The sequence below is a fragment of the Puccinia triticina genome, chromosome 1A, assembly GCF_026914185.1.
Source record: "Puccinia triticina chromosome 1A, complete sequence".
NCBI lineage: Eukaryota > Fungi > Basidiomycota > Pucciniomycetes > Pucciniales > Pucciniaceae > Puccinia > Puccinia triticina.
This window is the reverse complement of record NC_070558.1, coordinates 1,221,808-1,247,816: the sequence shown is the minus strand read 5'-3', so window position 1 is coordinate 1,247,816 and position 26,009 is coordinate 1,221,808. Positions and strand designations below refer to the sequence as shown.

At 48.1% G+C, this 26,009-nt stretch overlaps 1 protein-coding gene across 1 annotated transcript; it reads right to left on the bottom strand.

The window, feature by feature from the left end:
* Nucleotides 1–91: 91 nt before the first annotated feature.
* On the bottom strand, nt 92–25,757 carry PtA15_1A182 (uncharacterized protein; the record flags this gene model as incomplete). Its single annotated transcript, XM_053165182.1, has 4 exons — nt 92–127; nt 210–459; nt 25,390–25,679; nt 25,743–25,757. 4 exons carry the CDS (start codon nt 25,755–25,757, stop codon nt 92–94), a joined length of 591 nt encoding a protein of 196 aa, XP_053016399.1.
* Between the last annotated feature and the right edge of the window lie 252 nt (nt 25,758–26,009).

The window sequence follows — 26,009 nt, the reverse complement described above, 5'->3', positions numbered from 1 at the left end:
GTCAACCAGTTCAACTGAATCCTCTTCGATCCCAACGCAATCATTATGGTACCAATTGTCACATCTAAATCACCTGAGATGAACAGATCAGCTACGACGGGTATTTCCGAGGGCGGTTATCCTCGATCTGATAGAATGAGGTGGTCATGAACCAAAGCGTACCGGTCACAAGCAATCATAGTCCGGCCATCGTATAGTGTTCTACATACGCAATAGAGTCGATCGTCCTCCATTTCTGACTGGCGATCACTTTCAGATTTTTCATCTTCATTTAAATTCGAAGCTTGCTCGGTTGGGCCAGGGTCGGATACCAGTTCGGGAACGTCGGCTAGAACGACGGCGGGTTCGTTGGCCTGGTAAGAAATCAGTGGCCGGGTCGACGTGCCTCGAATGATCGTTGTACCTTCTGGGCAGGAGTAATCAGTTGACGGTGGTAGGGATCCCTTGGTGCCTCGGCCTCTGCGAACCATAGTGAGGAAGTCTTCAGTTCTCGAGTATTTATTTGTAATGGTATGCGTTGGTGCCAGATACATGCTCAAGAATAGCCCGCCGAAGGGAGAGAACTTCTTTCGACCTTGTGACATGTGAACAGCCTCAGCTTGAAGCTGTGACACTCATTCGGTCGCCACAGCTTTGACATGGCATGATGAACTTCGCGATGGTGCCGTGGCACAAAGCTCCGAGCTTTCATGCAGTTATTTATTTGTGGGCCGATGCCGATTCCAAGAGGAAAAGCACGTCACCGCAAGCTTGACACGACTCGCATAGGGCTAGCTGTTCTACGCAACACGCTCCCCTCCAAACGTTTTACATAGGTGGAAGAAGGCGGCCGGTGAGCAGAATACGAGGTCGCAGAATAGGATGAGGATCCGTTGGGCCACACCGGGGAGTATGTAAGCCAAACCCCAACCGCAAAGAGGCAAAGCACCTCGAACAGAGGGCCGTCTTGATGACCGGCCGGCTCCAGTCATCGAGCTGTCTGCCTTGACGACCAGCCGTCTGACCAGTCATCGAGGCATGTATACCTTGATGACCGCCCAGCTGTCCGGTCATCGGTGCGTCCTGATGACCCGCGGCTCGCCGTTCATCAAGCTGTACAACTTGGCTGGTCGTCATGTGACCAGCCAGATGACCGGCCCGGGCGAGTTATGTTTACCCCGAATGATGGTTCCCGGGGGCCGCGCGAGTTCAGTTGGAAAACCACTGGGTGTGGCTGCGGAGAAAACCACACCCATTTGCAGGTGGTGTAGGCTACCAAGTCCATGCCTGATGTGTTGATTTTGACCACTGAGGATTACAAAATTTCAACACACCTCCTTAATCCACAGTGGGAGAAAGGAGACCCTGAATTCAATCATTCCTGAGCTAGTCTATACAGTGAGAATGCATATTGCATAAGTGGATTTTGCATATTCCAAAGTAGGGTTATACCCCAAAGCTGCATATTGCATAAGTACAATATTGCATAATCTCATGTAAATGCATGTCATGCGCATAGCACATTTCAACTGTTAATCGTGTTAAAACTAACAATGCATTTTGCAGACGCTTAGCAGAAAATGATTGACTTGGGCAGGATTTGAACCAGCGACCTTAGCTTGAAGCTAAGACACTATACTAGAAGTGCTGCCTTTACCAACTAGGCTACCAAGTCCATGCCTGATTTGTTGATTTTGACCACTGAGGATTACAACATTTCAACAACTTTCCCAGACTCCGCTCCTCTCCAACGCTTGACCTCCCACCGTCCTCTGTCTAGCCCCCGTCAGCCGGTCTCTTGCCACCGCCTCCACCCCGGTTCCACCCGCTGGTGGAACCCGCTTTGGCTGTTGTGGCTCACCCGCTGACGCGCCGCTGCTCCCAGTCTACGTGTGTAGCCCCACCGCAGTCCAGCCCTGTCTTTTCCGCTCCAATCCAAATACCCAATCCGAAATCCGCAATCTGTGCATTCCAGTCCGCGCGTGACTTTCCGTAAGCTTTCTTAGTGTGCTTTCCTGACCTCATCCTCAGTGCTTATGTCACCGGAATACACTCGGCCTGAGCGGCTTTGTGCATTCCCGCCCGCGCTATCCCCGCGTGGACATTCTACCGCGCTCGCCTATATAAATCACCACACCATATATTTATTATTTTATTAATTGAAGATGAAAGATAGAAGAAGGAGTTTGGAAAGATGGTAACTATAAGATAATGATAGATATAACTCAACGGAAGAGTTATGAGTCTAACTTTTGTTGTAAGTGCCTGGTGACGCTATCTCTAACAAGTACAACAGTATTACGAGAATATGATCTGAAATTTTTATAGTAAAGCGCCATGATTCACTTTTAATCCTTCAATCAGACAATATTAGGAATATCAAAGAGACTACACCATGAAAAGTCTGGGGTCACTACACATCAGGTGACATGAAGGCAACTCCAATTCTGTGTCCCGCAATATTCCACCCTGCAGCTCCATCAATGTGTACATATGTACTTAGGGGAACAAAGAATTCACTTTTGGCTGATTTATTTCACTTTGCAGCTTGTGTAGCTAGAAGGATTATTATCCTTGGAATCATGTAGGCTGACAGGATGCAGCCCCAACAAACTTGTCTGGGTGTCACAACATGTAATTTTTCAGACTTTTCCAAGCTCTTTGGTCTCGCCAAAGCTGTACGGTGCCAGGTTTCTGAAGGTTCCTGGGCCAAGGCTGCTGCGCAAGGTCAACAGATAGGCATGCGTCCAACGCAAGCCCGCCGACCGGGTTGCAAACCCCAGGACTCACTGGTGACCCCTAGTAGAGAAGAACAGCTCAGCTGCCCAGTATTCCTGTACACCAATTCCAAAATTGGCTGTGTGTGCACATGATTTCATAATTGGCTGGGTTTTGAATCACTTTGGAAACCCTGTATGTAACTATAAACAAGTTACAACCGGGCTTCAAAACAATCAGAGATAGATTTGAATAAAGTTTCAAAAGCTGTTTATAATTGGGGCCTGAGACTAATAAAAGATTTTTTGATCAAAGGAGGGGACAGCTTGGACAGCATTATGGGTAGCTGTCAAGAACATGGTATTCCAAGTCACAAGGCCAGTTTTCAAAGGAATTTGTGAAGATACATTGTCCATGACTGGGAATAAAGGAACTATGTAAAGCTGAGCAAGAAGTAAATAAGATTGAAAACAAGTTGATATTGATTGGATTTCACCAAATTGGGAACTAGTATTGGCTGGCTGATTTTCATCAGCTTCTTCTAATTGACACACCAAACTGAGAACCAATCTCCTGAGTTCTGCATTGTGTTTATATAAAGAATCAAGCTGACAAGAAGACATATCTGTAAACAATGGTGCCTGTTCTTGGACCATTCCCTCTTTTGATAATTTGCAAAAAAACAGCCTTGATAGCTTGATGATTGGCAAGATGGATTTAGCAAGTCTGGGAAAGTTTAAGTTTGGTAGATTTTAGGATTGTTATTTTGGATGAATGGAGAAAAGGTGGTGACATGTAAAATAAATTCAGGAAATCCTTTACATTTTCCTTTGACCAAATATCAGCACAAAGTGCTTCACTTGGCACTACTCTACTTTTCAACAAAATTAATCATCAACAAGTTGAGGAAAGAGTGAAATACACTACAAACATTTATTATTTTGCCCAAAAAAAAAATAAAAGTCAACATGAAAAAAATAAAACCAAAATTTCACTCAGGGGAACAAACTGAGCATGCTGAGCCAAAAAAATAAGATGTCAAAAACTGAGCAAAAATCATTGGACAATGTTTTGGGATGGTTTTTTTTCACGGGCCTGGCGGGCCTGGAGCGGGCTTGAGCGGGCCTGAGACGGGCCTGCCCCAAAAGCACATTGGGTCAGTATTAAAGGTGTTTTGCCTTACCCTGGGAGCTGCTGGGTCTTTTGATGGGCCCAAAATCTCAACATGGGCTTTTGGTGGTCTAGAAGTATCAACTCGGGCCACTGAATAGCCCATGGGCCTTTGAATTCCCAGAAAGCCCACCATGAGCCCCCACATAGCTAATGGGCTCTTGGTAGCCCATGAAGATCTCCATGGGCCAACAGATACCCTCATGGGCTTTTGGTGGCCCATGAAGATCTCCATGGGCCAACAGATACCCTCATGGGCTTTTGGTGGCCCATGAAGATCTCCATGGGCCAACAGATATCCTCATGGGCTTTTGATGGTCCAAAACGCTCCCCATGGGCTTTTTGTGGCCCAGCAAGGAGGCAAAAAGCCCATGGGATCCCATGATGGAAGTATCTGTTGGCCCATACTACATAGGAATCTTCATGGGCAACCAAGAGCCCATTAGCTATGTGGGGGCTCATGGTGGGCTTTCTGGGAATTCAAAGGCCCATGGGCTATTCAGTGGCCCGAGTTGATACTTCTAGACCACCAAAAGCCCATGTTGAGATTTTGGGCCCATAAAAAGACCCAGCAGCTCCCAGGGCAAGGCAAAACTCCTTTAATGCTGACCCAATGTGCTTTTGGGGTTGGCCCGTGTCAGGCCCGCTCAAGGCCCGCTCAAGCCCGCTCCAGGCCCGCCAGGCCCGTGAAAAAAACCGTCCCAAAACATTGTCCAATGATTTTTGCTCAGTTTGGGACATTTTATTTTTTTGGCTCAGCATGCTCAGTTTGTTCCCCTGAGTGAAATTCTGGTTTCATTTTTTTCATGTTGACTTTTATTTCTTTTTTGGGCAAAATAATAAATGTTTGTAGTGATAGCTTCCACAAACCCAACTGTAATTTCAAGTGTAGCTATTTGTTGGGTTATCAACTGCAGACCATGTAGAGACTGTGAAATGATGATTTTTCTGGTGAGAGTTGAACTCATGACATCAGCTATGCTGAGACACATACTAGAGTGCTGCCTTTACCAACTAGGCTACAGATGCTTGTGGCTGGCAGCTAGGTGGTTGGTTGGTAGTGCTCATGGGTTGATCCGACAGCCCTCCATACTGTGTTGATACATCATGGTAGCAGACTAACAGACAACTCAACAGACCACACAAACAAGGACAAGAGATGAGACAAATTCTCAATAAGGGGTAGTGAGGATGAGGTGTTCACCAGATGCAACTCAAGATGGGGCGCAGAGAAAGATGAGGAGAACCAATGAGTTGACTGCTATGGGCTAGGCTATGTATATATAGAATAGGTACAATGCATCAAGTTGTGTGTGAGAATGAAAATAAATAAAATGGAAAGGAATATGATATTCTATAACTCAGAGAGAGAATTTCACAGGGTACTAAAAGTGTCACCAATTACATATAGCACACACACAGGAGTATAAGCAGTCAACTTGGAAAGTAACAGTCTAATCTAATCAGGGATCAAAGTCTACAAGATTAGTAAGAAAAGGACATGACCAAGAATAAAAGACAAAACACAGTGAGGAGGCTGATAAGTGTATGGCTATGTAGATCCTATGAAGGCTCCATTGAGATGAGAACAGGAAGGGATCAGGAGGCAGAAGGAAAAAGGAGAGGCCAGAGGCCAAAAAGTTGATGAAATAAATGGGACTGAAGCACCAGACACGAGTATGGTGAGTGTGTTGGAAAGGATAAGATTTATTTCATATGAGACAACTAGACAGAGAAAGAGAGAGAGAGAGATGAAACTTACCTGAAGCAGCAGACACGAGTATGGTGAGGGTGTTGGAAAGGATGAGGAAAGCCTTTCCAACATCTGCTACTCCAGGTTATGTACACAGCGGGACAAGTGGGATGTCAGGAGGGCGGCCGACCGGACGCCAGCAGGGCCCCGCAGTCGTCGGACGCCCTGATGACGCCGTTCTGCCACACGCCGCCAGGGCGTCATCCAGCCACGCCCTGCCGCCATCTCTGGTGGTGCACCTAGGGCAGCCCAGATGGGCGCCACCCCGACCAAGGCGCAGGGGGGGCGAACTCAGTGCGCCATGGCTGGATTTCCCGCGGGCGTCCATGCTGAGATCCTCGGGACATATGTCTGGGGATGACCTCACGGCGCCTACGGGGAAGCAAGGCAGACGGTCTCTTCGACGGCATGCTCCCGCCTCTGCGGTCACCAGGAAGACATGCATCGAGATGCCTCGGGGGCCGCTGTGGGCTAGCGGGCAGGCGCGCACGTGATGTGGCTATTGAGGCCACAAAGGTCATCCAGGGGGCGGGACCGCCCCTGGCAGACGCTAAATGATCCCGCCAGCGCTCATAGGAGCTGACTGGGGTGGCATCTGTGGGGCGTCGTGGAGGCTGCCGTTGTGTCAATGCGGACACTGTATGGCCCATGGGTGAGCTTTCCGGGCAATAGCGGACAGGGTACATAAATGTTTGGAAAATCTTATAATTCTCAAGAGCAAGAAGATCGGGGAAATCTATTTAGATAAAACAGGAGGGACACTCAAAGTAAAGGGGAATAGGCAAGAGATGTGCAAGATATTGAGGGGGTGGGAAGAGGGAGCAAACATAGCCAAGATTGCTTCACAAGGACTGCTGAATGGTGGGGAGGGGATCACAAGTACATATTGGTGATCTTGGCAGCTAGGGCCCTGATGTTGTCCTTGGTCAAGCACACACAAGCGGATGTATCGGAGTCCTCCAACATGGGGGTCTTGCCAAAGATTTCCGCATCCTTCTGGCGTATCCACCTGTGACATCAAGGAGGTGCCTTGCGGGCGGCTACACAAATGATCTCCTGAGGGAGGAGGGGGGTCAAGGTCATGTTTGCTGACTGCAGTAAAAGGGGATTGGTATGGAGGGTTACTAACCTTGTCCGAGGGAAGAGATTTAGCCCCTACCAGTGCTCAATTGGTTCCATTGGAAGGCGGGCCGGTCAGGGTGACAGGAGCTGGGATTGACAATAAACTGGGGCAGAAGCAGGTTTAACTCATAGTTAATACTCGGCAAGGCAGGAGCAGGATGAGGAGGGGATTTTTACTAGGTCAGACTTACCTGGGGGGTGTGGGGACTTACCTTAGAAGTAGGGGGAGGGGTGGATTCATGATATCGGAGAAGTTGCTGGTATGGGGGAAAAGTCGGGGGAAACTTTTTGGGCACACAAGAGATGTGCTGAATTGGAGCACGGTGATACATACATATATCACCAGGTCAGGGTTAGGTCTGGGGCACAGCAGTACAAGCACCCGCTTTGCCGCATCAGTGGGGCCTAGCAATGGCCCCCGCTGCATTGGGTTTTTTTAAGTGCTATTGATTTCACATACCGCACTGTTTATCTGTTATTTTTTATGTATATACAAATAATCTTCTAAAGTATTCAAATGCACGCCAGGGAACTAAATGATGAAGCGGCCAATAATGTGTGAAGCTATGGTGTATAGTAGAGGAAGAGGATATAAAATGGGGGTTGAGAAATTGACTCCCAAATTGAGTTTACGTCGAGCGGACCGCTGCGCGACGTCTGTCCCGGGTCCCCATGACCCAATTTTGACCCGGGGGCATTTTGGGAGTTGATTTTGTAATTCCGCGATCCCAAACGGGAGTCGGAATTTTAATTTTGCAAAAGATGCTGAAAAATAAAGAAAAATTTATACCTCCGCACTGTGGCACCCAAAGACCCCCAAAATTTTACAGCACTCTAAATACACACTTTAGAGAATATTGTGAGCTTCACAGCATTAGTACTCCTCAGGGAAACCCTGTGTAGTCAGGGGGCGGATTTGGCGGATTTCCCACTAAGGCAAACCCCCAAGACCTTATCTACGGTGCTCCAAACAGCCCCAAATTTTTTCTGCTATAAGGATAAGCTCTTTAAAACATATGTTAAGCTTCACGGCATTAGCACACCTCAGGGAGACCCTGTGTAGCCGGGGGCAAATTTGGCGGATTTCCTACTACCGCAATGCACCGTATCCTGAGATACGGTGATCCAAATGCCCCCAAAGTTTTTCTACCACATAAATACACTCTCTAGAGCATATTTTAAGCTTCACGGTATTAGCACACCTCAGGGAGACCCTGTGTAGCCGGGGGCGGATTTGGCGGATTTCCTACTACCGCAATGCGCCATATCCTGAGATATGGTGATCCAAATGCCCCCAGAATATTTCTGACACATGAATACGTTCTCTAGAACATATTTTGAGATTTACAGGTGTATTACACATCAGGGAAATCCTGTGTAGCCGGGGGCGGATTAGGCGGATTTCCTACTACGGCAATTGTCGTAGTTTTCTTCCTCTGCGCCGTCCTACGCCGTTAGGAATATTTTTGCGGGCTGTATCGGTAATTGTAGATAAGAGGGCAGGGAATCTTTTGAGCGCCCTCCGTTTCTTTTTATTGCTTCTTTATCAGAAGATATAGAGGGTTCAAGTGAGGATAACTAGTAGGAAATCCGCCAAATCCGCCCCCCCGGCTACACAGGGTCTCCCTGAGGTGTGATAATGCCGTGAAGCTTAACATATGCTCTAGAGAGTGTATTTATGTGGCAGAAAAACTTTGGGGGCATTTGGATCACCGTATCTCAGGACATGGCGCATTGTGTTAGTAGGAAATCCGCCAAATCCGCCCCCGGCTACACAGGGTCTCCCTGAGTTGTGCTAATGCCGTGAAGCTTAAAATATGCTCTAGAGAGTGTATTTATGTGTCAGAAAAATTTTGGGGGCATTTGGATCACCGTATCTCAGGATATGGCGCATTGCGGTAGTAGGAAATCCGCCAAATTTGCCCCCGGCTACACAGGGTCTCCCTGAGGTGTGCTAATACCGTGAAGCTTAACATATGTTTTAAAGAGCTTATCCTTATAGCAGAAAAAATTTGGGGCTGCTTGGAGCACCGTACATAAGGTTTTGGGGGTTTGCCTTAGTGGGAAATCCGCCAAATCCGCCCCCTAACTACACAGGGTTTTCCTGAGGAGTACTAATGCTGTGAAGCTCACAATATTCTCTAAAGAGTGTATTTAGAGTGCTGTAAAATTTTGGGGGGCTTTGGGTGCCCCAGTGCGGAGGTATAAATTTTTCTTTATTTTCCGGCATTTTTTGCGAAATTAAAATTCCGACTCCCGTTTGGGATCGCGGAATTACAAAATCGACTCCCAAAATGCCCCCGGGTCAAAATTGGGTCATGGGGACCCGGGACAGACGTCGCACGGCGGTCCGCGCGACGTAAACTCAATTTGGGAGTCGATTTTTTAATTTTTGGGAGTCGATTTCTCAACCCCCTATAAAATAGAGGAAAAAATAAAGGAACAAAAGAGGAGGGATTGAAATAAAGGACTCTGCAGAAAGAATAAAGGAAACTAAGAAAGAAAAGGGCAGAAAAACATAGTAAGAGATTGGGAAGAGGATTATGATGCTTTGGATTTCGGAAAGCCCAGCTCATCGTCCCATGCCACCAGAAGATTGAGTGTTCAGAGCACGTCGAGGCCCCCACAACCTGTCGCCACTACTGAAAAAAGGAGGGGATCCTCGGATTATCCCCCAATAATCCGAGGTCCGTCGGTCTTCAGGGAGTCAGGGATGGGGTCCCTAGTCCATCGCTAGCAAATACAACCTTGTGATATTGTGATCGGGAGTGGCCATTGGGGTTTTGGGGATGCAGGCCGCACCTGGCCGCACCCCTCGCACCAAAAAGGAAGAAAGAAAGATTGTTCACACTGACTTTTACAGCCATGACAGAGAAGTCAACACCATGGGAATGGACGACGGCCTTTCCGCCAAAGTTGAGCCGTCCGGAGGGATCGCCAATCTTACTGAAGTTAGCGAACGGTGTCGAAGCGGCAGCGCCCGAGATGGATAAGAACTTATGTTCATTGAGGATGAGGAGGATGAGGGGGATTGGTGCATGTCTCCGAGCTTCATCATTGGCTTGGTGAGGCATGTGAGGGGGAGCCGGGTCAAGGACCACCAACACTCCATGACGCGAGCCGGCCGAAGCCAAGCCGACTGGATCGCGGCTCATGGGCCCTTTGATCACCCACACCTGGACGGGGGGCGCCCATCGGGCGTCCTAGCCGCTCCGGCGACCCTAGGACGCAGTGGCGGCCCCCATAACCAGTGGCGCCATCTGGGCCCCTGCGTCAGCCAGGCGACCGGCATGGACGCCCCCGTGACAGCCGGCGGTGACGCCTCCCCTACCGGTGCGTCACGCTGGCATCTCACCGGGGCGGCCATCTGGCGCCCAGGTTGGTGGCATCTCAGTGGCGCCCGAGGGGCGCCACCTATGCCCACAGTCCCGGTGGCGCCCCCTAGCATGACAGAGTGGCGCCTGTACGGCCCTGGGTCCCTGTCACGCCACCGTGGCGCATGGAGTGCTGGGACGCCAGCTGGACGCATCGGCTTTGCCCGATCTGCCCCGCTGTGTAGTCGAGCGAAAACAAAGAAACAACGTGACAGACATGTGACATGAGATGAGCAGATGAAAAATGGAGATCGAAGCAGACAACCAGATGAGCCAACCTCAACAAAAGTCAACACTATTGCGCATCCAGCAATTAAGCTGAACAATACCACATTTGTTCACCAGATTCCCATGCTATTGGCAGAGTCTGGTCAAGCATACATGCAGCTGACGGTATTGATCAAGCTAGAATGTTTTGTTGCAGTTACAGTTTTGAACTAATCTGGTACATGTACCACAATACTTTCCTTCCAAGTTAGTATGCGAGGTCAAAGTAAGGCAATCCCGTGGTTTTGCTTGCAAGCTACGCGCAATCATCCTCCTTGATGCCCCTGCACCCGAAATCAAGACAAATAATTCGTTGAGGGAGATCTAACCAAGGACAAAAATGAAAGTCTGAACTCACCGCTGCCCATTCTCGAGTTCTTTCTCTGATGAGCTGATAGAGAGAATGTGACCTGAAATTAGCCTTCTAATCCGAAGAGAATGAAATCAACCACTTGAGTTGCTTGAGGTTGACACTCTTACCATGTGATTCATTTTTTGCTTTGTGGGACAAAAGAGATAGGCCTTGTAGTCAAGGAGAAATTAGCTCATGTCACAAATCGTGTTTACTATTGACAACTTGATAAACGTAAAGGATGTATTGTCTTACTTAGGTCAAGCCCTGCATCTTCAAGTTCATGAGTTTTTCCCCCTTGTCCCAACTGTTTAAATTGACCAGTGGGGTCAATTCCGTTTGAATCGATCTTTCTCAAATGATCAATACCCGCATCCGTATGGCTAGTGCTACCTAGATACGTCGAGCAGCATCAGGGAGATCAGTTGTGTTTACAAGCAACTAGGCCATCAAAATCCTGTCCAGCCGACCTTCCCTTGGTCCTATAAATGCTTGATCGGTCGCCAAGTTCGCGCTTAAAGGATTATAAGTATCCTTCTTGAAACCTAGGAGGCTTTGAACCATCATTGACAGGACCAAGGTGCAGATCTTCAGCATCCAATCAGTGCGCATATTTTTAAGCCGAAAGATAGAGAGAATCGGGAAGTAATAATACGGTTGGGCTTTCGCCTGCGTTGTTGAAAAATGGATGATGGAACCTCGGCGACTTGAGCAAGAAAGAACTCCAATATATTTATATATTGGACATCGAGAGCATTTGAGTGAGGTTCAAGATGCACCTCTACCGTTGCGGGGTTTTCATGAAACGGATCATTTTTTTTTTTTTTTTTTTTTTTAAGTGAAAATTTGGCCTTTGGCATTGCTCACTATGAATCTTAGAGACATCTTGATGAAAGAAAATAACAACTATAAAATCTACTACACAAAATGTAAAGTTAAATTGTAATGGAGTCAAGGTTTGAGATCATAACATGGTAATTGATAACGAAAATTTGGAAAGAAAAGAAAAGAAAGGAGAAACAAAAATCGGGTAATGTAAAATCGGAAAACGAGTGTCATCGAGGAGGAAGTTGGTCTTGAAATCGGTTTGTGGCGCTCAGGAAGTTCGCCAAAGCCACTTCAGCTTTCCGGATATTGAGGGTTTTGTCCAGTCTCTCCGCCCTGAACCGCACTTTCATGCGTCGGAGTTGTTTTCGACGATCCGCCCGCTGATCCTTGAATTTCGGACAGAAATTCATCAAGTGAAATACCGACTCCTTGGCCCCACAATTAGGGCAAAGAGGATCGAATGCCCTGCAAATACGAAAAAGATGTTTTTTCAGCGCACAATGACCTGAGTCTAGTTGGTTGACCAGCGCGCTGTAGCCAATGGGTAATTCCGAGGGCGCCGGCTTGGCGATGGATAGGCTCTCCACCATCCTGCGAAGGACCTTCGAACAATTGCTTTTGACATCCAAGACCTGCGTTGAGGGGGGCTCCAGCGCGTCTTTTGCAAGTTGATCAGCCAATTCATTGCCAAGGATGTCCTTATGGCCTGGGCACCATACGAATGAGATCTTTAAGCCAACTGGGAGGTCTGCGATGGCTTCATCAATTTGAGTGAAAATCCATTGCCCTGGTTTCGGGGCGGCTGGGTTCTTGGTTCTCAGGATGACCCCCTGGTTATCAACAAAAAACAACACCTGCCGATGTTGTGCTTCTTTGTACAACTCCTTGACCAGTCTGACAGCCGCCAGGACCCCTGCTGCTTCACTTTCATGATTCAACAGGACCGCCTTCTTCCCGAGAGAATAAGCGCTGAAAACATTTTGAGTCGGGCAAATGGCCGCGCCCGCTCCTCCCTTCTCCGGGTGATAAGACCCATCGCTGAAAACCAACAGCACCCCTGAATCCAAAGAGAAAGAGGAAATGAGGGACTTAACCGAGGATAACGCTTCTTCCTTCGTCCGCCCTAGATTGCTATACTCCAACTTCCTTGAAGGTCGAGGATCAAAATCGAAGGAGAGGTGAATCCTCTCCGGATCCATCGCAATGGCATCATCCACCAGTTGCACCGATAGGCCAGCCCTGGCCGCATCGGGGAAACGAGCGCCTGAGTCGGCTCTGCTGGACAGAATAAAAGACCGTACAACATTACTAGCCTTCACCATGACTATCTTTCTGTAGAAAAAGGAAAGGCTTGTCTTGATAACTTCACCGAAAAAGGATTGAGCCGCCGATCTTGTCTGGATGAATTCAGAAGACGTAGACTTGAAAACCCCAAGGGTAAAAATTCCTGTCAAACGGTCGACCTTGTTGGCCAACGACTCGACCTTCCCCTTGTTAGACTTGGTCGCCCAGAGCGCGGCGCCATATGTAATTCTGGGAACCAAAACACTCTTGATCAGTTTCAATCCATCCGGCTCCCTGGTGCCCCAGCGTGAGTTTCCGAAAATCCTTAGCTGATTGAAAGTTTTGTGAGCCTTCTCTTCCAAGGCTTTGAAGTTCTTGTTAAATAAGAGCTTCCTATCCAACCATTTAACTTCCGTCATCGGCTTGAGACTTTGAGTCCCAAAAGGGAAGTCTTGCTCCGGAACCTTGCCTTTGGCCAGCCAGAGAAATTGAGCCTTGGCTTGGTCAAAGATCGCTCCGTGGGAATCACCCCAATGGAGCGAGCGTTTACCTTGCTCAATCAGCAAATTCCTGGCCGCCTCCGTTGAGCTTGCTGCAACCAAATGGACCACGTCGTCCACGTAGCCTATTGAGACTGCATCTAGATTCGTACAAAATTTCTTGATCAGCAACGAATTGTTGTACAGTATATACAATATCACCGATAAAGGGGAGCCTTGGGGAAGTCCGATTTTGATGGGGAACGCCGACGAAGTAAAGTCATCCAGCCTGACTGTTGTCAATCTGTCCTTTAAAAAGTTGGCAATGGTTAGTATCAAGTACGTCGGGCATTTTAAGCGGAAGAGGTAATCAATGAGTCTGTCCGGGTGTACTGAGGGGTACGCCGACTTCACATCAAGGAATAATGCAGCCACGACCTTCCCCTCCCTCCATTTCGACTTGACCCAGTGTTCGAAGGCAAAGAGTGCGTCCTCCGTACCTGACCCCTTGCGGCCTCCAAAGTGACCATCCGCAAGCACCCCGGCCTCTTCTGCCCACGCCGTGAGACGCCTGGCAAGAATGAGTTCAAAAAGCTTGCTCGTGGTACTGAGCAGCGCAATAGGGCGGTATGCCCCTGGGTTGGTGTAGTCCGGTTTACCGTGTTTTCGGATAATCGCCGTGACCGCGATTTTCCAGGAAGCCGGAAATTTGCTCCTGATTAGTATATTATTGTACAGTTTTGCTAGGATTTCCGAGAGCGGATTGGAAAAGGACTTAAGGAATTTGTTGGCAATCCCATCTATCCCTGGGGCTTTCCTTGGACGGACCCTCTGGATTGCCGAGGCGACTTCCTCTCTCGATATCGGGGGGTAGCTGCCGAATCTACACGATAGATCCAAGTTCACATCCGATAGATCAATCGGTGTGTCTGTCACTGAAGTACCTTTGAAAAGTAACTCAGCTTGTAGGTGCTTGTCATGCACGATCGCGCCTCCTTCCCCCTTCAAGGGCAGGACTTCCCCTCCCGACGATTTTGAGGAAAAGCGAAGAACCCTAAAGAGGTCACCCTCTTCTGGGTTCTCCAGGAGACGCCTCCACATCTGCTGCTTCAGGGATCTGACGAGTGCAAGAAAATAGTCATTCCACTGTTTGTAACAATCAATGGCTTCAGGTGACTTAGCCAAAATCATCCATTTCCGCGCCTTGTTGCGAGTCCGGAGGACAGGATCCAAGATTTCGCGACACCACCAAACCTTGGCCTTGGCCTTGTTGGATTGCACCTTGCGCCCGAGCTGCTCCTGGGCCTGTTTCAAACACAGAGTCAGTTTCTCGGCGTGTGTGTCTGGGTCCTCTGGGGCCTCAGAGGCAAAGGACGATAACTTAGCAGAAATGCGATCGATCTTCCCGTTATCCAAATCCGACCACTTCGGGAGCCGCCAGTGGTAGGAGGGAGGTGGCCGCTTCATTGTGAGCTGAATCTGTATCGCCTGGTGATCGGATCCGAAGTTCTCACTTGAGATAGTCGTCGAGGCAACCAGCTTGGAACCTAAAAAATTAGCCCAAATTAAGTCAATTGTGAATCCCTTCCCTTTGGAAGAGAAGAAAGTGGGGGTGTGTCTTGGCGACGCAAGACGGAAACCAAGATGAGAGAGTGAACTTAGCAGATCGCGGGCCTCTGGCTCGACTTTTCGAACTCCTGGAGGATTCCAATGTCGATGATGCAGGTTGGCATCCATCGCGATAATCATCGCCTGTTGTCGCGAATAAAATCTTGTCAGCCAGTTCTTCAACTCGGGGATTGCGGAAAAGGAGGACGGAGGATTATATATGTTCAGAATCCGAAAGACCTTCCCGGAGGGATGTCTAACTTCCACCCCGACAAAAGTCTGGGAACCCCCCTCGAGCAGTCTTATTGACTCCGAGGGAATCGACCGCTGTACATATATAACAGTCTTATGTCTATCGTTCCAGCACCTGGGCATATGTTCATAAGCAACATATGAGCGCCAGGCTGAATGTTGAGGCGGACAGAGATCAAATGAGTTGATCCAAGGTTCCTGAAGCAATAAAATATCAAAAGAAAGAGACGAGTTCAAAAGACTTAGCGTGACGGATTGAGAAACGTGGCAATTCAAATTGAGCATAGAGAAAGCGTCGTGATTGGTGTTTTGAGGGTGTGAAGAAGCATTGAGGTCATGGAGGAGGGCATCGACGGAGGCTGTGTGAGAAGGAGGATCTGATGGGGAGACCTGAGAGGGGTGCTGCGGTTGGTGTTGGATGTAGTCGCGAGTTACGTTGGTTGTATAAATCATTGAGAAGGTAGGGGTTTTTTGTCGAACCATCCCTTCTTGTAGGGACAAGTTAAGCTGAAGGAAGTGTGGTCTACGCCGGTGACACCAACGATCTTGTTCTTGAGGCCGGCAGTGCAAAGCACACAGGTCTTGACTCCTCCGATGCCATCGGGGCACTCATTTGTTGGGTGTTTGCCCGCGCATTTCGCGCAGCGGGCATCTTCTCGGCACCACTTGCCGAAGTGTCCCATTTGCAAGCATTTGAAGCACTGAGGAGGTCGGGGCTTGAAACGTTCAGTTCGGTGGAAATCGAAATTCAAAAAAGATACCCGACTGCTCAACGCGGCGGGCCAGATCCTTGTTGACGAACGACAGGACGATGGACCCTGCCTTCTTGGCCGACGGTTCATTGGAACCCATCCATCGAACACGCGACAGGTCCGAAGCTTGGAAGCTGTTCTCGGAGGCGAGCAAGCTCAAATTGGCCGGGTTACTGATGTCGAAAGATTTAGGGACACCGTGCGCCATCACAGAGTATGTACTCGGGGTGGCCTCTAAGTCCGAATGTACTTCCTTTGACCACTTGTGTTTGTTGGTCATCAGCCACTTTTGGTGGGCTCGATTGTTGGTGTAAAACGACACATCTCCCGACGGCAGCATGCTGGCGCCGCGAATGGCCACGAATTCTCCATCGACTTTGGCATCGAGTTTGACTAGCGCCTCGTTGGCTCTCTGGACTAGGGCGCACTTGGGCACGTCCTTGAGGGTGGTGTTTGCCGGATTCGAGTGTATGATCACCCGTTTTGGCTTGAGTGAGGCAATGGTCTGGGCAGGTGGAGGACGCGTGTTCGGCGCGTGGATCGAACCAGTAAGGCCTGCAGTGGCCGCAGACGCGAAGGATTTGACCGCAGGAACCGCTGGCTTGGGGCCCGTCTTGAAAAGCTTTTCGAATTCGGCCATCTTCTTCATGATAGGGTCGATCTTGGCATTGACCTTGGCATCGACCTTGGCGTTGAGCTGGTCGACGGTAGCCTCCAATCGTTGGACCAATCTCTCGTTATTCTCCGAGAGTGCAAGAACCAAGTCCACGAGTCTGGCATCGAGCGTGACCGAGCCGTTTTCGTCACGTGCGCCAAACGTCTTGGTGAGCAAGATGTGAAGACTAGACGCGGGGGGCTTGTTGATTGGGCGGGGAGGAAGGTGGACCTCCAAATCTTCCATCATGTCCGAGTGATCCGCGGGAGGCGCGCCGGACAGTCGAATGGGGTCGGGGGGGCGATGAGTGGGAAGCATAAGCTGCCCGCGGGGATGGGGGGGGGGGAAAGAACTTTTCTGATGTTAGTAGGGGGGTTGGTAGGTTTTTGAGGTGTCGACGCGTGTGGGGGGGTTTTTTGTGGTTCGCGGCAGAAAAGTGAAACGGATCATACAAACCTTTAGGCCGTGTTTGTCAGTGTGATTACATATTACGCAATAAATAATCATGTCATGCCCCTTTACATTTGGGGTTCTCAAAGTTGCGACATAGCGGCATATGTCATGAAAACATACAACCTTATTTGCAGGGACTGTCAAATGCTTCCCTGCCAAAATGGTGTGTATGGCAGTATGTCACATTTGTATGTTTTCAACTTTGAGAACCCTATTAAAACAGTAATTTTTTGGCCTGATCATTTGGAAGTAAACTGTCAAGCTTTATGACAGCTTACTTAAAACAGATTATCCTAAAAACTTGTGATTTATATGTAAGGATAGCATGTTTCAAACATTGCGCTGCCAAACACGGCCTTACATAACTCCCCCAGCATCTCCATAGGTTTGCCCTGCACACTGACATTGCCCAGCCAAAATTGGCTATGTAAACAGTGACATATATATATGCAATTTTGAACACCATAATTATGTAAGGCCATGTGTGGCAGTGTAATTTTTAAAACATGCTACCCTTTCATATTGTAAAACACAATTTTTTAGGATAATTGTTTTTAAGAAAGCTGTCATAAAGCTTTACAGTTTACTTCTAAATGATCACACCATAATGTTTTACATAATGTAAAGGGACATGCAGGGATTATATACAGAATGATCACACTGTCAAACACGGCCTAAGTTTTATGCACACTTACATCTCCCAGCCAAAATTGGCTTTATGATTTTATGACGGCCTTAAATAATTATTGGTGTTCAAAATTGCATATATATATGTCACTGTTTACATAAAATCATAAAGCCAATTTTGGCTGGGAGATGTAAGTGTGCATAAAACTTAGGCTGTGTTTGGCAGTGTGATTATTCTGTATATAATCCCTGCATGTCCCTTTACATTTATGGTGTTCAAAGTTGGTTTGCATAATTTTATGCATGCATAAATCATAAAATCATAAATTTTTTTTTGCAGGGGATATGACTGTCTGATTATGTAATGCAAAATTTCCTCACCAAATATGGTGTTCAAAGTTGGTTTGCATAATTTTGTGCATGCATAAATCATAAAATCATAAAATCTTTTCTGCAGGGGATATGACTGTCTGATTATGTGATACAAAATTTCCTCACCAAAATGTTTTTATGATTTTATGATTTATGCATGCATAAAATTATGCAAACCAACTTTGAACACCATAAAAATATTTTTATGATTTTATGATTTATGCATGCATAAAATTATGCAAACCAACTTTGAACACCATAATTATGTAAAACATTATGGTGTGATCATTTGGAAGTAAACTGTAAAACTTTATGACAGCTTTCTTAAAAACAATTATCCTAAAAAATTGTGTTTTACAATATGAAAGGGTAGCATGTTTTAGAAATTACACTGCCACACATGGCCTTACATAATTATGGTGTTCAAAATTGCATATATATATGTCACTGTTTACATAGCCAATTTTGGCTGGGCAATGTCAGTGTGCGGGGCAGACCTATGGAGATGCTGGGGGAGGAGCTATAAAAAATTTAAAACCTCCCAGCCAAATGGAATTTCTGATCCTGCATAAAATTCATGGTAATACACAAGCCCCTCCCTGCGGGAGGGGCGGCTTTGCCGCCAGCCACAGCGCCCACCAGGGGGGACTTGTGTTGAGTTAGCAGAAAACTTAGGCCATGTTTGGCAGTGTGATTATTACACAATAAATAATGCCCGCATGTCCCTTTACATTATCTAAAACATCAATTTTTGGCCTAACCATTTGGAATTAAACTGTCAAGCTTTATTACAGCTTACTTGAAAAGAGTGTCCTAAAAATTATGTTTTAAAATACGGATGTACTTCGCGCACTGCGAAAAACTCGTCGCGCACTGCAGGGGGCGTCCACTCGACGTCCCGGCCACAGTGCGCGGAAGCTCAAAACGCTTCGCGCACTGCAGAAAATAAACCATGAAATTCTCATTTTTTTTTCTGCCAGCCGGCAGAGGGGATCTTTCTTGCCCCTCCTCCATTTTCTTGGGGTATTCGGACCCCCCAGCATGACATAAAAAAAGGATGATAAAAAAATACAAAAAATAAGCGGAGCGCCTCCCCGGGGCGCACCCCCCGGGGATTCTTAACCTGCTAAAAAGCCATGGATCGGGTACCCAGCCCCTCGTAAACAGAGTTCGAGGGGCAGAAGTACATACCCCATGACTTCGCCGTGCGGATGGCCGGCACAGGCTGGTCCCGGAGCGGAGTACATGCACACTCCCCCGATGACCGGCCAGCACGCACGTGGAGTGCAAATCACCGGTCATCGAGGGGATTACGTACTCCTCTCGATGACCGGAACGGTCCCGCTTATCGAGAGGAGTAAACACACCTCTCGATGACCGGAACAGTCCCGGTCATCGAGAGACTAAGCATTCCGCTCGATGACCGGAACAGTCCCGGTCATCGAGAGCAATTGATCCCCTCGATGAACGGAACGGACCCGGACATCGAGAGGAGGAACACTCTCGATGACCGGGTCTGTTCCAGTCGTCAAGGGGAGTGTTTACTCCTCTCGACGACTGGAACAGACCCGGTCACGGTCATCGAGAGGAGTAAACACTGCTCCTCTCAACGACTGAAACAGACCCGGTCATCGAGAGTGTTCCTCCTCTCGATGGCTGGGTCCGTTCCATTCATTGAGGGGATTAAGTGCTCCTCTCGATGACCGGAGCGAACCGTTCATCAATCCTCTCCGGTCATTGAGGGAGTGTTTCTCTACTCGGTGACCGCAGCAGACTCGGTCATCAAGATGATTATTTTCTCGATGCCCGGGTTTGTTCCGGTCATCGAGTGGTGTATTTAATCCTCTCGATAACCGGGACCGTTCCGGTCATCAAGAGATGTGTTTACTCCTCTCGATAAGCGGGACCGTTCCGGTCATCGAGAGGAGTGCGTAATCCCCTCGATGACCGGTGATTTGCACTCCACGTGCGTGCTGGCCGGTCATCGGGGGAGTGTGCATGTACTCCGCTCCGGGACCAGCCTGTGCCGGCCATCCGCACGGCAAAGTCATGGGGTATGTACTTCTGCCCCTCGAACTCTGTTTTCAAGGGGCTGGGTACCCGATCCATGGCTTTTTAGCAGGTTAAAAATCCCCGGGGGGTGCAACCCGGGGAGGCGCTCCGCTTATTTTTTGTATTTTTTTATCATCCTTTTTTTATGTCATGCTGGGGGGTCCGAATACCCCAAGAAAATGGAGGAGGGGCAAGAAAGATCCCCTCTGCCGGCTGGCAGAAAAAAAAATGAGAATTTCATGGTTTATTTTCTGCAGTGCGCGAAGCGTTTTGAGCTTCCGCGCACTGTGGCCGGGACGTCGAGTGGACGCCCCCTGCAGTGCGCAACAAGTTTTTCGCAGTGCGCGAAGTACATCCGTTAAAATATGTAAGGCTAGCATATTTTAAACATTACGCTGCGTAAATATAGGGGGGTTCACAATAGGATAAAAGTAAAATTTTAGGGTCAATTTTAAGGCCTCTATCAACAAATTTCTAAAAATCTGACAAGGTGTACATGACTGGGTGTCCCCTGAGAATCAAAGCAACTTCTTTGTTTTTTAAAAAATTGTTCATAAAGCCCTTAAAATTAGCTCTAAAGTTTTATTTTTATCCTATTGTGAGCCCCCCTAATAGGGGGGTTCACGATAGCTTTTCACCAGAATTTTTTTATCGTCCCACCAGAAATGCCGCGCACGCTGCGCAGATTAAAATTAAGATTATTTTTAGGCCATCAGAAGTGACACACCAGAAGAACTTACGGTCCGATCACCATTGGAAACACACTGGTGCCTATCCCAGCAGCTACTCACCTCCACCGAATCCATCCCGCTAAGCCCCCATCATCCCCACCTCCCATCTGTTACAACTCACACTGCGTCCTCGTGTCAACACCTTTGAAGATTACACTCCTCAATCTCACCTCAACGCCTTCGAAGCCGCTCAACCACTTCCTGATCTAGTGTACATCACACCCATACTGGTCCAGGTAGGTGTGTTTGCATCAGAAATATTTTTTAGACAAGTTTGCCTTGCTCACTTTTTTCTTTCAACTTGCCAAATCATTCAGCTACTCGTCAAACCTTGCACAACTACCCAGCCGCTTGTGAACCGTTGCGAAATTGCCCAGCTGCTTGTCAAATCTTGGACGCTCAACATCAATCACTACCAGTACAATGCACCGTTACAGCGAGCGGCAAAACATCATCCGGGATCTTTTTATGATTTTAATCCTCCTAAACCAGCAAGAGACTGATGACCTGCTTGACTCGGTCTTGGGAGTTCCTACCATACCTTCTTTTGGTAGCATTTCAGCCCCTCACAACCCCAGCTGGGCTTTACTATTCAATCTCTTGTTCGATGACGAAGCGACCGTGTCCGACCTCTTGAGCTTGGTATTATCAAATCGATACTTGCATGACCGATCGCCGGGACGAATGCGCGAAGAGTACAATCTTGCCCAGCTGTTCGACATGCGGGACGAAGACTTCAAGCAGGCGGTTTGCACCACCAAGCCCGGTTTCATGTGGCTGCTAGAGAAAATTGTATTCAATCAGATTTTCCATAGCAACAGTTTTCGCCCGCAACTGCCCATACCACATCAGTTGGTGATCACCCTCAAAAGGCTTGGCTTGAATGGGAATGGTGCGTCGGTGGGAAGATTTTCAAGAAATCTGATGGTTGGCCGAGGAACTGTTGTCAAGGTTACTCGTAGGGTGATTCGGGCAATCAATGACTTGTTGCCGATGTATCTTGTCTGGCCTGACAAAGATAGACGAACGGAAATCTCGGACGTTATGAAGGCCGAAGGATTCGAGGGATGTGTCGGTTTTGTCGATGGGACAACTATCCCACTTTACCAGCGGCCAAGTATTGACGGCGAGGTCTTCTTTGACCGCAAGAAGAGATACTCGATCAACTGCCAGGTTATTTGTGACTGTGATTGGTTCATAACTGCTTACATGACCGGTTGGCCTGGTTCGTGTGGCAACAGTTTGGTCTTCAAAAAAATGGCGCTCTATAACGATCCGGATTCGTTTTTTGATGGTGGTTAGTACAGTCTGTATGTTTCCTTGGTCTTGTTGGCTAACTGTATCATTAATGTGTGCTTATTTCACCTATTGATCAGGACAATATCTGATCGCCGACTCAGCTTATGAATTGGGCCTCAATTGTATCCCTGCTTACAAAGCCCCTGCGGCCTACATCAAGGAGAACGCGGAATTCAATTACTGCCTTGCGAGGTCGCGCGTTTGGAACGAACATACGATTAGCATCCTCAAAGGCCGCTGGGCCTCGCTTCAACACCTCCGGCTAGCAATTCAGAAGCCATCCGACATGATGGAGATTATAAGATGGATTAACTGTTGTGTTGTCCTACACAACATGCTAGCACACCTCGGAGATGCCTGGGACATATTGGAACCACTGACAACGATTCGCCTCCGGTGGTAGCCAATCTCGAAGACCGCCCCAGAGACCATCAGGATTCCATCCAGGCGAAGTGCCTTGAATTGAACTACTCCTTAGGTGTTTTGCCCATTTGATTTCTACCCCCGCTGGGGTTTCTTCTATCTATGTTTCCGCGCTCTCTTGGCCTCTGGGTTAGGCTTTATCTTGGCACTTGTTCCCATCTTATTCAAACACAAATCTTGCTTCTCATCCTGGGATTTACACTCCCAGCGCACTCTCTTGCCCTCCGGGAAATCATTCAGACTTGAAGTTGTTCTCAGATCTGAATGATTTCTTTGAAGCCCCTTTGTTGTACGTGTGTGATAAACAATGAAATACATATTCTATGAATATGAAAATTTATGCATTGCTTGCATTGCTTAGCTAGTATTGGTAGATCCATTGTTGGAACCATTTTCATCATCAAGGTGATCTTCAACTGTGTCATTAACTTCGCGCTGGCGAAGATCAAAGGATTCTTGCCTCATCACAGGGTCAATTTGGTCCCAATAAGGGCATCGGAGTCGAGCATAATCTGATGATCAACACAAATCATTAATGACACTGCTAACGGGAACGGGTGCGCGCATTCGCGATGAATCTCAATGACTTGCCTAAAATCATTTGATCACTACGGGATGACATGCCTAAATACCTGTTGGATGTGGCATGTCTGATCCATTCCCTTGCGTGTCTGTAAGTTGCCATCAACCGTTGAATGTTAATCTGTATAGCTGGTGGATTAGACACAAAAATGAACCAGCAGAGTGAGAATGGCGCAAGAACCAAAGCGTGCAACATCGAGACATACATCTGGATGGTCGCGTCATGATCCCATGCGCTTGCAAGATCTGCTCTACCTCCGAGCAGAGCGCCAGTCGTTCCTCTTGGAGGGGCCCATTCAACCCACAGGATAGCCATTGGTTGAAGTTGCCATTGTTAACAAGCCAGTTTACCAAGAGTGACATGCTTGAAGGGCCCCCGTTGACACCATCCTGATTCCACGCGGGCGGATACCTTCTGGGCTCGGGGTGATTGAAATCCTGGTGATTGGTCCTATTTTCGGCCATCTTTAGCCAGACAGTCAACTGGGTAGCAAGTGTGGCAACACCCGGGTATTTATGCCCAAACAGATGCCCGGGAGTCGGACCATTTTCTCCTATACAGAAGGGCAAAAAAAGCAGTCCCTCATGTACTCCAAACACGTACCACCTCTCAGTCTTAGTCTGACCTGTGGACCTGAGTGGGAATCGGATAAATCCAATGTTTCAGCCTAACAAAAGGATGCAGTCGGACATCATTTGATCTAGGATTGCAATCTGCCCATGTATCATTACTCGAGGGAAGGTTACAGGATGGCTGTATCATAAGTATGTGAGAAATCCGGAGGAAACTGGGCAGTTGATCTGATTTATATACCCGAGGGGTTCATCTACGTAGTTATGAAGCCTGATAGTTCACAGGCGATGGCACTATCACAAAAACATGACAAGATTCGAGAAAATGGAAAAATGAATCAAACTCATGACCATAAGCGGTGTAAGTAGCAATTTGGCGAGACAGTAGTATCAAGTCGGCGAGACAGTAGTATCAAGTCGGCGAGACTTTAGTGCTGACAAGCTCCTGCACGCGGGGATAGGCAGATCTATACGAAGAAGATTAAAAAAAAACACGCTCAGCCGGTTGGCTGACTAAATCCAGTGCTATCCAGAAGAAAGCTGACTTACTGATGTCCATTAGCCATAAATAGCTCTCATAAGGGATTCCACCTCGGCCGCCGACTTGCCCTCTTTCAACCACTCTTGTGCCGCTTTCATCTTGACATCGGCCAGTTCCAACTTGGCCGTGTTACGGGTGGCTTCCATTTCCTTCTCCCATTTCATATGTTCCCTGAGGTACCCAAACTTCTTGGTGTTTGATTTCTCGAAAGCAGAAGCAAGGGATGTCGAGGCCTTAACCTTTGGTTCCCTATGTGGCCCCGCAGGGCTGGCCTCCGTTGATTGTTGATTATGAAACGCCCGGCGGGTGATCGGAGCTGCTTGAGACGGGGCTGGAGATGTTGGGATGGCACTACTAGCGCCACAAGTAGCTTGACCTAGAGATCGCTGAGTCATCAAGCTCGGTGAGGGGTCCATGGCGGTCCCACCAAGATTGAGCGGCGGGGGCAGATCATATTCATCGTTCGAGCCGTCTTCCCCGTCCAAGTCAGGTAAGTCGGGTATAACTGAGCTGTTCAACCCAACCAATGTGCTTGATTGGGTCTGAGAGGGCATTGGCTCATCTTGGGTCTCTTCCCAGCCGGAGTAGAACACCTTGTGAGAGGAAGGGAGGTCTTGCGTCTCGCCTATCTCGCTTTGATCGTCGTAAAGATTTGCCCCACGAACCGAGTCGTGATCGCGCAAGGGGGTAATATTGGCCTTTGTGCCAAATATGGAGTACATACGTTCATAGCACGGGCATTTCTTCTCGAGGAGCTCGGCAAGAGTTGGCATATCATCACCCTCCTCAATCCCCGCCCCGGTGTTATCAGCAAAGTGTTTGGCCTTGGCAAAGCGCTTCTTGTAGCCATCGATTCGTTGGCAAAGTTGGCTTCCAGATAGGTGGAGTCGGTGGTTCAAATTGTCATTGATGAAAATCGCAAACATATCGTATGCAGCCGCCTTTGTGAACTTAGGGGTCCCAACCGTGGTTTTTGCCCCATCACCATAAAGCCGAGTATAGTTAGCTTCCACCTCGAGGTACCCACACACGTTCTCGTAGTCAGAGAGCACAAAGGCAGGGTTGCTGTCCAAGACAGATACCTGGGACGCCGCGGGGGTGGAACTGGTTGAGTTGGCTGGGGTGGAGGTACCGGGAGCAGACCGTTGAGACGATCGACCACACCGACCCTTATGGCCTCGCTTTGCACCCTCCGTGATCTTTTCGACGTCAGTGAGCTTCTTGCTGCGCTCCAGATCAGCCCAATAGGCAGCCATCTGTGCCTTGGTCCTTCGAGTGCGTTTGGGTTTCTCATTGGCTCTATTGGGGTCGGCTTCGCTGCGTGTGCGCCCCATCGAGATGCCGGAAAATTCTGATCCAAGAGAGAGGTCTGCAAGGTTTGGTGTCCCGGGGGATTGGTTCAACGGCTGTGAGCTGAGTAAACTGGGGTCCAACTGTGCAGATAAAAAATGAAAAATCAGATGATTGGAGTCGGGGTTTGAGAACAACGGACATACTTGACTGATGGACATGGATGAATATTTGATCTAGGTATGATTGAAATATTGATGTCCGAAAGCGGGCCGATTGAAATCTGGATGTCTGAAAGCAGGCCACTCGGTGGTAAGACAGAAAACACCGGAACAATGATTGTGGAGTGATGGGGTGTGGTGGGCTGCTGCTGGTGTGGATGTGTCAAGTTGTACAGATGGAGCAACCGGGGGCTAAGTGTGGGTGGAGCTTTAGATAAATTTTTATGATCTGTGTTCGATGACCAGAAATGG